The following is a 15,625-nucleotide window of genomic DNA, read 5'->3' on the forward strand; positions in this document are numbered from 1 at the left end:
ATTCACAAGCCTAAGAACAGGCCTCCAAATTCTGAGCAGCTACCAAGCATTTCTTTACAGGTTTGAAGACAAAAGCATATACCATGAAACGTCCAAGTTTCAGGAATACAATCCATAGCCAACAATAAATCTTCCCTCTCCACAGCTCTGCGTAAAGCAGCCTCTGCAGTGAGGAAAAAGTGGTGACCAACATCACCGAGAGTCCATCAAGCCCAGCCACAGAGGCTACCATCGACAAAGGCTGTCCGGAAAAAAACGTGTAATTCCAGACACCCTCGCCGACGAGGCTGAACAACATCTCTCTTCATCTGCATCATAGTCAGCGTCCAACAGATCCCAACACCCCCTCCCTGCATGTCACTTCGCAATATGCTTCGTAGTTAGTTAAAAGTTCAGGTAAGAAATCGATCGATTCGGCTCAATGCGTAGGTAGACGGTAGGTTCAAATAGTCGCGATCCCTGAGGTATTCCATTAGCTGGCGGTCACAAACAACCGCCCTGGCCATAAGAACAGTAAAAACCACTGCTCTGGATCCTCCATCGCGCCTGATCGTCAAAATGTTACTAGTACACGTTCAAATAAACAGAAATATGAGCCCTCCGCCCTCCCTCCAAATCCACAGGGCATTATTCTCTAACATGCCTCCATTATGCCAATGTACTCATTCGTAACAATGGGTATCCATAAACGCCAAATGCCTCATTAGTCTTCATAAATGCTGCGTATACCTTTAGGTAGAGCATGGTGGTTTAGGCACGCTTCTCATGAACGTGCTGGAGAAAGTTTCGCTGCATCCTAAAGGATGAGTAGTCTCCTCGGAAAATCACATCAAGGATGCCACCACATTTGGCATCTTTTGCAACCTCTTTCATACGCGCTTGGAGAGCGAGATAGGCATCGTAGAAACGAATCCGAACGCCAGGCATATTTGATGAGGAGCCAGCAATGTCGTTGGCCGGATTGTTAGGATCAATGATGGAGAGACGGGTCGTGTTTTTGTAAGCAAAACTGGTGACCTTGGACTAGAGATGGGGGGTATTGCGTTAGCAAAAGGAAAGAAAGGGGGGAAAGAAAAGAAATTATCGCCATGTACCTTGGGAATATATCCAATAGGAGTAGTAAGAGAAATGGCATTCCTCTCATAGTTGAACTGGCGCCCGTATAGTTCGAAGAATTCGAGAAGCATCTCTCCAAGATGGTGCTCCGGGATGAGGTTGCGGCTCTGGACTTGGGGCATGAGCTGCAGCATGCTGACAACTAAGCAAATGATGGTGAAGCCTCCCAAGCCTCCGTTAACAGGCTCATTCAAGCCCCGCATGAGAAGAAAGTGCTTGATCACTGTAACGAGGATAGGCATTGCCGGATACTCCTTCTTCCAGCGCGCAAAGGTTTCAATCGCCGTAACTCCGCCCAGGTTTTCAAAGGATACGTCGACTCTCAGTCCGGTGGCCTTGTCAACAAATTTGACGAGCGGGATTCGAGCGTGGGCAATAACCTCGATCGAGTCGAACTCGGCAACTCGCTGGGCCACAAGAAACTTGCGAAACTTGTACAGCCAGCTTCTAGCACTGAGGTACGTAGCGGGGCCGCCTCTCATGAAGCTAGCAGAGCATACAACCATGTCCATGTCAGCAGTTGGAAGGTATAGGCCAGACTTGAAAGAGCCGAACGGGAAAAGCTGAGCGCTGGCAAAGCTTCGGTCGTCCCTCTTCATGGCCTTTCGCAAGTTGTCTACCAGACTGTCGCGAATTGCCTGCTCAAAGTCACGAGGCTTGACAAAGTGGTAGAAATCCATGATTTCTTTGTGCAGTCTGATGCGGCATGGTTAATATGACGGGATAGATCCACCATTGCCCACGCAAGGTGAGCAAACAAGATAAACAAGACGGAGAGGCTTACCGAAAAGGCATATCTGTAGTGGCAGAATGGTCGACAGTCGCCCATGGACAAGGCTCTTCATGTGATTTCGGTGCCCAGTTTGGCACTAAGTCTCCCTTAGAAGGCTTCATGTTTGCTTTCTTGAGCTGGCCGTAATCTGGTGGTTGGATGATCTCGTCGTCTGCAGTACGCTTACGAGAGCCAAGAGGACCTGGGGTGTTGTGGGTAACAACTGGTTTGCTTGGGAGAGAATTTATACCCATAGGAGGCGGTGGAAGCTTGCTGGGTAGAATACCGGAAAGTTCCTTGCGCGGCGGTGGTGGCTGGGAGTTAACAACCTTATCGTCGCCTGACTCTTCACTCTCCTCGTCGCTAGGTTCAAACGAAAGGAAATCTTCAGCCTCAGCAGCGGCAGCGGTCTTGATTGTAATCTCCTCCACCCTTGCCTTGCGGATTAGCTTTACAACGTCCCGCTTCTTTCGAGTGGTCTCGTCTGGGCAAGGAAGCGCTGTGTACGGATCTGGATTGGACCACTTGGGGGTTGCTTCAGCAGACTCATCGGCCAAAGCCGTGCGCGCTCTTTTTCTTGAGGGTTCTTCTGTATCAGACTGCGACGATCGTGAAGAGATGTCCATATCAAGCTCGTCATCGTCCGAAAGCTCGTCTAGATCGCGATACTTTGCGCCTTCGCTGTTGTGTACACTCTCCTCAGGGAGGTCAGTGTTGATGCCAGAGATCAAGGCGCGCTCAGAATGATGAGGCGGCGGCTGCCAGCGAGGTCTGCCTAATCTCTGTGCCGGGCCGCCTCTTCTTCCGTCTCTCCGCGGCTGGCGTCGATGTGACGGCTGGCCAGCTGGCGCGTAGTCAGAGATGCCAGCTGGTTTCTCGACGCGAAACGTAAAATCTCCCTGAGGGACGGCCGGCCGGTATGAATCGCCGCCTCCACGGTCATCGCCATATGGGCGAGAGCGAGGCTCTTGCCTCCGGTCACCGGGGCGCCAGTTATCAGAGTCATGATAGGGTCTGTCGCGCGGCTGAGAGAATCGTGGTGGTGAGCGTCGGAAGGAATGGCGATTTCGGTCGTCTCCATAGCCATTTCTCGGACGGTCGTCGTTACGCCGCTGCGGTTTATTGCGCACCATGTTGGGCCCCAGTTTCAAGCAAGTTTACGATGGAAGCAGCCGGCGCAAAGCAGAATCACGCGATGCGAATACACGGCGTTTATGATACCCAAGAGGGTTGGGAGAAAAAGTATGCGTGATACGACAAATTGTGGTTGCTCGTTATCAGCTTATCAGCATGGCTGACTCAGCAAAAAGTGCTGTAATCTAGGTACTTATTCGCGATGATGAGAGGCAAAGGCACCTATCTGGGCGTTTTACGGGCATATTGCGGAGGGTTGAATAAAAAATTGTCAAATTCTGTTTCTATGTTGCAAGAATCCATCTACATGAAAATTTCTGACAAATTGTGGTTCTGAAAGGTCAAAATTTTAACCTCTCTAATGGTCCCGCAGTAAGTAGGTACCTACAGTTCTGAGTCTATACCCCAGCATGAAACCTTCAAGGCCAAATCTATGACTATTACCAGTTCGCAATACATTAGATTTATGCTTTCGGGCAGTTAAATAACATGATACAGTAAACAGAAAAGAGAGTGTGTTTGTAATTATTGAGCAGTGCCATGCAAACGAGCGAGAATCGCCACCCAGTCTTGCCTCTTTGCCCACTCCTCCCAGGTTGTCATGGGACAGTCAATGCCGGCCTATAACACATCGTCAATGATAACAGCTTAATTTCACTAAATGGAACATACACATACCTTTCTAATGTCCTCTGCTTGCAAAACATCCATGCCACCATCATAGCCTGGTTGTGAGCTGTACAAGAACATGTCGGTAATCTCGCCTCCAAGCTGCGGCTCTCCAGTTGCCACAATCATCTCCTCGGGAGAAATCTGTCTGTAGGTAGCTGGAACGCCAGAAACTTCGCTCCAGGTTTTGATAAACTCGGGCCAAGTGCAGTTTGTTCCTGCGGCCATGTAATCCTTTCCAGGAGGCATCTGCCAGACAGCATAGGTGAAAGGCCCCATGTCGTCAACGGGAGCGAAATGAGGAATTATCTTTGTAGAATCCGTGGCAAAAGCCATCTCGAGTTGCCCATTAGGAAGCTTGAAGCCAGGTTAGAACACAGGATTTACCACAATGCTTGGTCACACGTGTCGAGTAATGAAAGAAACCAGACGTAGTTTGTGCAACTCACTTTACCAAAATAAGATTGCGGCAGGATGTTGAAGCTTGTGTAGAAAAAGCCCGTCTGGATGCACGACATCTTGGCTGCAAGCTCGGGATAGTGCTCTTTGACATAGGCCGGGAAGATGTCGGCCTTGGAGTCAAAATGATACAACTCCTTGAACTTGCCGCCGCTGCACTTGCCCGCGTGGCTCAATGTGGAAACGAGAAAGCCATTCGCATCCAGCGAACCGGCAACCTTTGCAGCGGCGTCGACAATGTTCTTGCCATGGCGATACTCTGTGTCGTAGGCAAATCGACGATACGAAATGCCCTGGGCCTCGGCAGCCTTGCGGCATTGCGGGTGGAAGAAGGGCTCCCAGTAGTCGGTGACGCTGAAGATGACATTTGCTCCGGCAAAGGCCTTGTCGAGGCTGCTTGGGTCGTCGAGATTTGCCTCGACCAGCTCCGCACCTTGTGATGCGAGTTCTTGTGCTGCGGGAGAGGCAGGATTGCGAGTGAGACCACGGACCCGAAACCCAGCGGCGAGAAACCGGCGAGCCACGGAGCCGCCTTGGTTGCCAGTGGCACCAACGACGCAAATGAGTTTTCTCCCTTCAGAGCCCATTGTGGCTTTTGACTGATGATGAGCGTGAATCGACGGGGAAGCGATGTCGTATTGGACAAACAATTAGTAGCTGCGAAAAATGGCTCCGGCTGGAGACTTGAGAAGCGCTCAATCTGGAAACTCGGTGTCTCCACTACGGGCGAGACGAGAGAAATGAATGAGACAAGACGAGATGGAAATCAACTCGCATTACAGAAAGACTCAGAAGGCTGATTTGATTAATCTAAGTCGACAGCCCCTCACCAGCTCCCCCAGCTCCTAAGCCCCCTTAACGGCCCAGCATCATACAAGAGTCAAGGTATTCAAACACTAAAATTGTATAAGGTAAGGCATTACTTGTACGGGCACCATCTGCGGTGTCGAAAAAGGAACTACGACACTAGCTGATGGTGCTGCCGGAAACTTACTCCTACTCCAACTAATAGTCTCCGTCAACGGGACAAAAGAGGAACCAGAGCATTCCTTGGAGATTGGAAACCTCGGTGGCAGAACATCTACTCACGCTTTATCCAACCGACTACAAACATGAGCCTAATTGAAGCCTCGAGGACCACAGTTACCAGCTAGTCGGATCCAAGTGCGCTGGTCTTTTAATCCGTGCTATTTGCGTACAGAAAAGTCCCCAATTTCGCATGGTCCCGTCCCAGTACCATGGACCAGCTCTCGCAAGCGACGGCTAAAACCACGTGTAAATGGCCCAGCAGGGTCAGGGGTTGAGCCATCGTGTGGAGACTTGCGAGATGAAATGCGCAGCTTCGTCAGCCTATCACGGTCCTCAATCAGGCTTCTGGCAACCCACTTACATATTCGTCGGCGAACCGCAGCACCGACCTAGCCGGCTTGGTTTCAGCAAAAGGCGTGGCGTGAGCGCGGGATGCGACGGCGAGGCCAAGGAAAAAAAAGACGAGCGGGTTCGCAAAAGGCCTCGGTTCAACGGAGTCGAGAGGACACAGTCACTCATACTTTGTATGTACCTGCTCGGTTTGGTGTTGATGAATGCTGCGTTTACGAGTACATGCATCATGTTCGCAGACCAGAACCGGCGCCATCATTACTTGCAGATAGATGCAAGTGCTTACGCGTGTAATGGCGGGAAAGATTGCCGTGCTTCCAAGCAGATGCGCCGGGCTTAGATACATGTAAGGTAGTAACGGCTGAATCACTCAAGAAAGAGAAAAAGTGACGGCCGACGACGCCACACCAAAATGACCAGGCATAGAGAGACACCATGCGAGCTTATATCAAAGACAAGCCCGTAATATTACACAGGATGTCATGCATAGACCTCCATTGGCACACAAAACCTCATACAATGCAGCAACCAAACACCTCATGACCAACATCAAAGCAGTAGACGGCCAGTTCAGTACGAGTACTCGTAGGAACATGCTAGCTCGTATACGTATTAGTCCTCCCGAGGCCGAAATGGCCCGGAGCTGTAAGCTTCGCATCCCGCAAGCCGCTCCCCGCCCCAAACTCGACTCTGTTCTTACAGGATCAAGATTGCCGCTTCCTTGGCCGCTAGGGGAAGAAGAAGAAAGGACTGAAAAGGGGAGCAACTCGTTCGCCCGCTAATTTAGCAGTTGATCTCGAACCCGCGAGCGCCGGGAGCCCCTGGTGTATCGATCCCTGCGTACGTGGCACGACCAGGCGAGAGAGAGAAAAAAAAAAGACACCAGTCACATCTCTGCGACACAACCTTGAACCATGGCGTCTCCCATTGACAAAACAAAGTCCCCTTCCACTTCTCCCAAGAGCAAGGGAAAATCACCATCCCTCTCGCCGCGGCATTCTCCGTCTCAGTCTGCCGGGGTTGTGACCCCCTTGGCCGGCCTCGTGGCTGGCGACGCCGACAATCCTGTTCCAGTCCAAGTCGATGTGAGTGCAGCCATCATTGATCTCCGTCACGTGTGTCGACCTACATGCGTAATGCAATGCAACGCGTTGAGCCTCTTTGTCGTGGACAAGGGGGAGATAAGAAGAAACGAGGGGATACATGAGAAGAAGATCCAGGGGAGACGAGAAACGACAATCGTCACACAACCGCTTACATGAATCTTGGACCAGACCGATGCATATCCCGATGACCCGGCAGACGTCGACTCGACCTATGGCTCCGATCAAGACTCGGCCTACACCGGCTCCATCACATCGTCCATCTACAACTACCAGTATGAAAACGGCCGTCGCTATCACGCTTACAGAGAGGGCCAGTACGTCCTGCCCAACGACCAGCAAGAACAGGAGCGGCTCGATCTCCAGCATCACATATGGCGCCTCCTAATCGGCGGCCGCCTCTTCACAGCGCCTCTGCCGTCGCCCGACAGCGAAGACGAGCTGCGCATCCTCGACTTGGGCACGGGTACCGGCATCTGGGCGATTGACATAGCCGACGAGTTCCCCAACTCGTCCGTCTTTGGCGTCGACCTGTCGCCGATCCAGCCTGAATGGGTGCCCAACAACTGCCGCTTCCACGTCGACGACTACGAGGATCAGTGGACGTACCACGAGGACGAAAGGTTCGACTACATACATGGTCGGGCCCTCAGCGGCACGTCAGCTGACTGGCCGCGGTTTTATCAGCAAGTGATGCAGAACCTCAAGCCCGGCGGCTGGCTGGAGATGCAGGAGTACGATGCGTGGATCTTCAGTGATGACGATAGCTGTGACCGCGCGCCATGGACGATGGAATGGGTCGACAAGCTGGACGCTGCGAGCAAGATGTACGGCAAGCAGATTAACGTGGCCCAGTATCAGAAGCAGTGGATCCTCGACGCGGGTTTCGAGGATGTTGAGGAGAAGATATACAGGGTACGTTGAAGCATTGATGGCATTGGCGTTCTACATGTCGAACCGAGATGGGTCGATGTAACAACAAGCAACATGAGCAAGCAACGCTAACCATTAGTTTATAAAACAACAGATACCGATCGGACCATGGGCCAAGGATCCTACACTAAAGGAGCTGGGCAAGTTTGAGCTCACGCACATGCAAATGTCTGTCGACTCGCACACGCCAGCCCTTTTCACGCGCGTATTGAACTACTCGAAAGACCAGGCAGATGTGCTGATGGAGGGTGTCAAGCGAGAGTTTCGAAGCCGAGACCTCCGGTTGATTACTAGCTATCGGTTTATCGTGGGGAGGAAACCTCTCGACTCATAGGGGAGGGGGGGTGTAGATGAGGCGAAGGAGGATGGGCTGATAGAGCTGGCTTTCGGGCTGTATCGAGAATGCATGTGTGATGGGACATTGAGACGGTGAGAGGGGATTTGAGATTTTTTGCATTGATTTGTTTTGTTTGCTTCTTAAAGCGTATATTAATTTGGAATTTGAATACAGCTATTTTTGCCATATGATGAAGCTGATCAGCGTGTCACCACGCCTGTGTCCTACTAGGTATCAGAGTGAAGGGAATTGAATCACCATTCATATGGACATGTACACAGCCTCACCTTGAATGTACTTGTATCTCCTACCACCAAGCTCAAGTACCAGATACATACCCCAGAGCCGGGGCTCATCCAAGCATATTCTCGTAGATGTCAATACGGATGTATCCGTAGATTCTTTGTCATTATTGGTGAGACAGAGGCCGTCAAGGGGCGGGTCACCTGCAGCTTTTGCATTAGCTGTCAGCGCGCAAGGCAGCCTTGAAGACAAATGCTTGTTTGCTTACACTGTGGTGGTTGGGCTCAGTCGGGTTTGTCTCGGATTACATCAATGCGAGCTGCCTGTAGTTTAAGGCCGGGATGCTGGGCTTTTGGAGCAATTTTCCGCGGACATACAGCCCAGTACTCCGTATATGGCCAGTCATTCACATTGATAGCTGTACTATGAGAGTGACAAACTCATACTCCAAAATAGATGAATAAATCGACAACTCCAAAAAGCAAGGCGAGCACAGCCCCATGTGGCGTCCGCAAGGCTGTGCCAGCTGAGAACGAGCTTGATCAAGTGAAGCGTCCATAGGTGCATAAGAACTACTGCTGCCAGGCCATTTTGCAACTAGTTGCCAAGTCATCACATCTCCATAGCTCACCGACCATTGCGCCTCGTAGGGCTCATGCGGCTGATGGGATTTTCACACCCGTCAGGTTTAGTGCTCTTTTTCTTTTTCCTTCTGGTCGAGCTTCCATCTTGACTCGCTCACACACAACGCACACGCCCGCCGAACCAAACTAAACGCAGGGGAGCTATAAATAAAAATCCAAAAAATCTCTTTGTCGCCTCTCGAATCAGCATCGAGGAATCAGGCACGACACAATGAGGTCGACCGGGGGCGAGCAGCGCGCGAGCGAGGTCAACAGCGCCATGCTGAGCGTCCCGGGATACGCAGACGACACGATGCTCTTCATGCTGCGCTGGGGGAGCACGGCCCAGGTATGATGACCTCATTTCATTGCTTCACTGGAATTCTCTTTTCTTTGCTTTGCTGTTTATGTTTATCCTTTATCCTTTATCCTTTATCCTTTCACCATAAACATAAACCACAAAAAAACGCCCATCTCCATAATCTTACACGGCTGCTGCTCCACCAAAAAGTAAGACACCTGACGCATTTGGGCTCGTTGGCCGCTTTCGGGCTGGATTGGATGGTGATGACTGATGTGATGATCATCCCACACCCGCCGCGCCGCAGGAAGACAAACGCGCTTGGTTACATGATCAACCCTTTTTTTGTCATTTTCACGTCTATTTTCGCTTTTCAACATGTGATGGAGGGCACGACCTGTCGTCGAATTACGAGGTTTTGTTGCACGTTGATTGGCCTGCTCTATATGAGTCAACCGATCATTGCCTCCCGGGTATCAAGCGATGCCCTGTTCCCTCATGCACCTTTGCATTTTATTTTATTTTATTTTTTGTCTGCAGAGTACATACCTACTCGTACATGTACATACATACCTACAGTAGAGCAAACAGGCTGATGTGGTGTTGAATCGCTTCGGCATTCGCCCGGCATTCAGGCGACGCTACGCAAAGTCGACTATGACGAGTTCCAGGTCCGCGTGTCGGCCATGAACACGCATTGGTTTGAGAGCCAGAGAAAGAGCCAGTGCACAGAGACAAGCTCCGTCAGCGTCGGCACCCGCGGCACCGACCAAGGCGACGGAGAACCAGAAGCAGCGGCGGCGGCAGCAGCAGCAGCTGGAGAGGCAGAAGCGGCTAGCTGTGATGATGACAGAGAGGGCGGCGGCCATACAGACGACGATGCCGTGGATCCGCACCAGGCCGGCGACGAGGCCACTGACAAGGCCGCTGAGCTCAGGGCCCGGACGCTGGAGCTGATTCAGGATTTCCCTCACCTGGTGCGCGAATTTGACAAGTTTGTCGACTGTACAAGGATCATGGCGGCCAAGTATGGAAAGGCACCAGTATAAGATATCATATTGGATACGAGTAAGCGATAAAAAGAAGCACACGACGAGAGGAACGGTACCTACTCGTATGTACTAACGGGGAATACGTGGTAACGTTGGAATCAGCTTATCAAGTGGTGCCAAATTGCTTCATTAAAAAACAAGCGTTCTAGACGCCTAATAAGGACAAGGATCATATCATCTCACACCCCCCCAGTCGGTAGTCATAGTGATCACGTCTTCTTTTTTTTTTCTGCCAGCCAGCACTTATCGCACACTAGATGGAATACGGTCACAAAATTCACTTGGGAAACAGGTTTTTTTTCTAGGAATTGCCTTTTGCATTAATTACTATTATCTGTTTTCGGCGGATCCAAAGAAAATTTCCAACTCTCGCACAAACCGACGAGTTTCCTTCCCATCTCTCCCCCTCCCCTCCTAAAATCGACCAAAACAGTCCAGTCAGAAGAATGAATTTCGTATCACATCTGCCGGCGCATCACACAATAACAAACAAAAAGCACACAATTATTTCCAATTCCAGAAATTGTAGAAACGCCATCTTTCCCGGGGCAGACACCTCTAGATGGTGTCGCACTTTATGCAAAAGTCGAGAAGTAGCAAAAAGATGAAAATGAAAAAAGTTCTTTTGCGGAAAGAGAAATTAAAAGAGAAGAGAAGCACAAAAAAAGGTCGCCGCGCCAAAGATCCCCTTTCCCCCGAGCCAGCCGTGGAATTTGTGTGTTCGTTGACGGAGGACCCGGTTAGTGTTGCGGCCCCGGACACGCCGGCTCCGGGAAAAGAGGATCAAGGCTGGGAATTTCTGACTTTCACATCCCGAGTGATACCATGTCGATGTACAGTAGCGCTTCCAAGATGTGACCTTCTATGTCGACGAACTAAATTGTTCTTCCTCTTTTTTGGTTCCCCATCCCTCCGATTCCTTGTTCCTCCCGGTTCCTGAAAAGCTCACAACACACGCCTTAGATCCTCAAGGCAGTGGAAAGCCAAGCAAGGGGCCCGAGTCGCTTAGAGGTTGGCAGCGAGGACGGCAGCGGCACCGACACCGAGGAGGATGTTCTGAGACAGAGAGTTGGCTCCGGAGGTAGGAGTGGTGGTGGGCTTGCCAGTGTGGGTGACGCTGGTGCCGTTGGTGGGAGAGGCATGGCCGCCGGTCTGAGCCATGGCGGTGGCAGCGAAGATGGCGATGACAGCAGCAGCACGCATTTTGAAGGTGTGTGTGGTGGTTTGGGGTTTTTGGTTTGGTGTTTGTGTAAAAGAGGTTGGAGGTTGAGTTTAACGAATGGAATTGTTCGGCTGTAGGTTGATGGAAGAGAAGGAGAAAAGCAAGAAGCTGACAACGAAAGTCTGGCTCGCTTTATATCTCGGTCTGGATGGGATGATAAAGCATGGCCATGGCAAGGCCCCAAAGAAAAAAAAAGGAGCCCACCCACCACACCTCATGCAAACGCGCACGCCCCTGTCTATCCCACCCCTGAGAGGCGCCCAGGGTCAGGGATTACAGTAGTGCAATAGTGGTCTAGTAGATTCCACCTTGCGACATGCCAATGACTTGTTCCCAGCAGATCACCGCGTTAGTCGTGCTGCGCTGCTGCGTTGCGGTGCTGGAGGCTGGTTATCGCGTCATGTTCGCCACTTTGCCTGTTGCGGCCTCGACGACTGATTCCGTGGTGTGCACTATCAGCAGCTGCTGTGCCCTCCCAGCGGTCTTTTTGAAGCACCTGTCCGTCGTAGCGGCCACTCGAGTGCGCCTTTGCCTTGTTCCGGGGGGGCTGTGGATGTATCTCTTGAGCCGCTAGAGCTGCGAATGCGTGAACATAGCCCCCCTGTCAGGATGCCGGATATAATGATATATATAGAACAAGGGCAGATTACAGTACTACTGTGCGGTGCCTGTACACTAAGACGGCGCTGGACTGTGCTGCTGTACAGTACTACCTGGTATACTAAACATTGAATACCAGTGTCCCAGCCCTTTGTCCCATTGACAAGCTCCCTCGTCGGAGCCGGAGTGCCGCGCCCAAGTACCCGTTACCCGTGCGGTGGACGGAACGGTACTTTGCCTAGCTGTAGACTTACGCAAGCTGCCCAATTGCCTCCAGGGGGGGAGCGGCGGCCGGAAGCTCCGACTACTGTCCTCTGCCGCAGGGCCTGGTTTATGCTTTGTGATGAATTCTTTGCTGAGCCGCCCGGTTGAATATCCTTTGCGACGCCATTCCAATGCTACTAAACAGAAGAGGGTGTTTAGCCGCCTCTTTTGATCTATGTACTAGCTGGAAGGTCACTGACTGAATTGGGGGGAGGGGGGGCGCTTTTTTTTCTTGGTTTCTTGGAATTTTTTTTATTTTTTTTTCTGTTGATTTTGTGCAGGCTGCATACGAGATTTCCCTACTGCACTCCACGCGGCGGGCGGAGATTTCGATGCGATACGATGCGATGTGATGCCCAGGCACGACAAAAGAGGCATATTTTAGAGTTGTGCTGAATCATAACAGACACGAGGACTTGGACGAATGAATGAATCATGCTGCATGTACTGTCATCACAGTCAAAAAATACGACGAAAAGTACCGGTACCACAAGTGTGACCAAATCCGTCTGGATGCTGGTGCTGGTGCTGTGCTGTGCTGCGTGCGGCTGAGGCGCTCGATGGGGGTGTGTCGTGAGGCGTTTGCTTTGTGCGATAGCAGCTCGGTAATAGTACATGTACCGCGCCGGAATTGTTCAAGTTACATCGCCTGCCACACCACACCAAAAGATAGCCTTATCTTTTGAACCTCGTCGTGGTTGGTGTGCTATCTCTGGTCACTGTACAATTACTTCATTTCCTATCTGTTCCCTCTTGGCTTATCCGTTGTTAGCGCCACAGCTTCGCCGGGTTGGGCAAAGCCGCATATCGCCCATCACCAACCTGCAGCCCCATCCCCAGAAGCGAACAGGCAAACAGGAAAAAACACACGACGAGAACAGCGACAGAGAGGGCTTTTCTCCCTTGTTCCGCACCGGAGGCGGGCAAGCCACTGCCTCAAGCCACTGGCTCGTCGGATCAGCAAACAGCAAACCAGAGCCCCCCTCCGTCCCACGCTGCTGCTCCACCGCTGCGACATGTCGAGTATATCCGCCCTTTTTGGCCCTTTTATCCCGGGGCCGGGCTGCCTTCGTTTGGGGGTGGGAGGGCATACGCGTCATCAAGGGAGGGCCACTCTGCTTCCGGCCAAAGGCGTCTAGCTATGGAAATTTCCAAGGTATTTTTTTGCTTTCATCCTTTGGCACGTTGTACTTGTGGGAAAGAAAAAAAAAAACTGGGAAAAAGCGGGCGGCCGAGTGGGCTCTGGGGGGAGGACCCAGCCTATGCCTTGGATGAGGATGAAGCTGCTCCAACTTGGTCACCGTGCCATCCGATATGCTCGTGGCTGGTGCATTGATAACGATTGGGCCCTGGCAATGGCGTGACTGGGGGGAGAGAGATTTGCCCAATGCTCGATGCTTGTTTCTCTTGCCTGTATGGACCTGTATGGATACTGTGCATGGACATGGACTGGTGCTCGTAGGTATCACAGCGCATGTGCTCTCGCTAAGCCTCAATTGCAACTCTGTGGTGCAGCATTGTAACATGTCGTTCGTATTAAGACAGTGTCTAATTAATGTGATATTTTTATCTGTGTATTCCTTTGTTCCCTCTCCCCTCCATTGTCTGGTGTCTCGCCCCCATTTCGCAGTCTCTCCTTGTTCCCTGCTTGTCCCCGGTATACCGTTTTTTTTTTTTGCTATTTGCTGCTAGTGCCCGTTTTTTTTTTTACCCGCTGCCCAGTGCTTTGAAACAACGCAGGTTTCCCCTTTCAAGGCTTTTGTTCTCTGGCAGGGATACGGGTAAAGGAGAAGACGCAAGATTAGCAGTGGAGAAGTGCTCCGTTCGGTGGATCTTCTCAAACCGCCGTGCGTCTGCCGATCTGGGATATAGTAATGGCTCGCAAAGCTTGGCCTCTGTCGCCTTTGAGAGAACCCCTGGCTTTCCTCACATGCCCCATGTCTTTGCTCAGAGAACCACTGTGCTTGTGTTGTCTTGGCAAGGCTTCGCGTGCTGCTCCTGGACTGGGTCTTGATATGGGTGGGGAGAGCTTGATGCAGCTACCGAACTGGTACAGGCACTATACAGTACATGGAAGTATGACAGAGGTAGTAGCATCCATCCGTATTACCTGCACTGATGAGAGGAGTCGGAATACAGTAAGCAGAGGTACCGTGGTGTAATGTTGCTCTCCCGTGTATCTTTTCTTTTTTTTTTGGTCTGCTAATGTCCGGCACATATCTTCCAACTGCCGTTTTCGTGAATAGCACTACACCGTACACAGACCGTTCTCGTAGCTGTGCCAAACACGCCTAGTAGAGATTGGGATAGGTAGAGAACCATGGAATAATACGCCGAATGCCATGTATGTACTTGCCAGCCCGCGCTCGGCAATAAGTGAAACGCTTCCGGCCGGCCTCAACGGAAAGGGGAGGGGTGTGTGAATGGGAAGATCGCGATGTATCGGAAACATCTTTCTTTCTTTTTTTATTCGCATTACGCATTGATGAGCTAGCAAGTGTCAAAAGAAGACGGCCAGAGTGAAATTTGAATGTTTCAATGGTCTTTGGGCAATTCTCCGAGCGATCACCGCGCCACAATATGCAAGGTACGGACGAGCTATGAGGGAGATTGAAGTCATTTGATGCCCTTCTAGTCCAATGTATACCGTACGAGTATGTAAGAGTACAGTATTTCGCCACCGCGAACGTCTGCCCCAAACATGATCTACAAAAAGGAGAGGACGGAGGCGAGAAACACCGGGTCCGCCGTGTCAGAGGAATAAATAGAAACAGGAAAATAACGCGATATGTTACTTGCTTTTTTAAACGGGTGCCTGAAATGAAGGTTACTCGGAGCAGAGCCAATGATCTCGTGCAGACGGATAGCAAATGTATGTACTCGTAAGTGCAGGTGAGAATTGATTATTCCGTTTCGTTTGCTGGCCCAAGTGCTACCACTGCGGCAAGCCGGGAATATTCCCACAAAAGTTTCAATAACATGTCAACGGGTACCTTCTGTAACAAGGAGGTCCGTGTCCAGTAATATTTTCCTTGCTTGTGGCTACGAGGTACTTCTGGTGGCTCATTCTACTATACGACTATTTCATTCGTTTTATTTGATTTAATCTTCCTTCTGTATATCCCGCACTGCGCCAAGTGCTTCGTATATACATAGTATTGACGTTAGAGCGGTCCCAAGTATCAGGTCCAGTCCATAAAGGCCCACGTCCATCCAGTTCCCAAGTTTCAGCGCCCTTGGCGACAAGTCAGTGGACACAAGCCGCTAAGCCGTTTGCCGTGACCGCGGGCTCCAGTCGCCGCCACCAAACTGCGGAACCAGAACTGACTGCAGTGCTTAGGTCAGTCAATCCAAGGTTTGGCCTACTGCACTGTCGCGACGCACGGCCAGCGCCAAGCAATAGCGCTGCAGGGCCGC

General features: G+C 51.2%; 5 protein-coding genes across 5 annotated transcripts; 2 read left to right on the forward strand and 3 right to left on the reverse strand.

The window, feature by feature from the left end:
* Positions 1-759: 759 nt before the first annotated feature.
* Positions 760-2,940, reverse strand: TRIVIDRAFT_114164 (uncharacterized protein; the record flags this gene model as incomplete). The annotated part of the gene is made up of 3 exons (XM_014102128.1): positions 760-1,023; positions 1,095-1,812; positions 1,901-2,940. Coding segments are annotated over 3 exons (2,022 nt in total), but the record flags the coding sequence as incomplete, so codon positions are not given.
* A 607-nt stretch (positions 2,941-3,547) lies between these two features.
* On the reverse strand, positions 3,548-4,737 carry TRIVIDRAFT_64179 (uncharacterized protein; the record flags this gene model as incomplete). Its single annotated transcript, XM_014102129.1, has 3 exons — positions 3,548-3,643; positions 3,701-4,048; positions 4,141-4,737. 3 exons carry the CDS (start codon positions 4,735-4,737, stop codon positions 3,548-3,550), a joined length of 1,041 nt encoding a protein of 346 aa, XP_013957604.1.
* A 157-nt stretch (positions 4,738-4,894) lies between these two features.
* On the forward strand, positions 4,895-8,090 carry TRIVIDRAFT_82442 (uncharacterized protein; the record flags this gene model as incomplete). The annotated part of the gene is made up of 3 exons (XM_014102130.1): positions 4,895-4,964; positions 6,833-7,548; positions 7,661-8,090. 3 exons carry the CDS (start codon positions 4,895-4,897, stop codon positions 7,898-7,900), a joined length of 1,026 nt encoding a protein of 341 aa, XP_013957605.1.
* Positions 8,091-9,001: 911 nt separating this feature from the next.
* TRIVIDRAFT_220647 (uncharacterized protein) lies at positions 9,002-10,119 on the forward strand (the record flags this gene model as incomplete). Its single annotated transcript, XM_014102131.1, has 2 exons — positions 9,002-9,118; positions 9,706-10,119. 2 exons carry the CDS (start codon positions 9,002-9,004, stop codon positions 10,117-10,119), a joined length of 531 nt encoding a protein of 176 aa, XP_013957606.1.
* Positions 10,120-10,413: 294 nt separating this feature from the next.
* On the reverse strand, positions 10,414-11,417 carry TRIVIDRAFT_215793 (uncharacterized protein; the record flags this gene model as incomplete). The annotated part of the gene is made up of 1 exon (XM_014102132.1): positions 10,414-11,417. A coding segment is annotated over one exon (328 nt), but the record flags the coding sequence as incomplete, so codon positions are not given.
* Positions 11,418-15,625: the final 4,208 nt, after the last annotated feature.

This window comes from Trichoderma virens, assembly GCF_000170995.1.
Source record: "Trichoderma virens Gv29-8 chromosome Unknown TRIVIscaffold_5, whole genome shotgun sequence".
Taxonomy (NCBI): domain Eukaryota; kingdom Fungi; phylum Ascomycota; class Sordariomycetes; order Hypocreales; family Hypocreaceae; genus Trichoderma; species Trichoderma virens.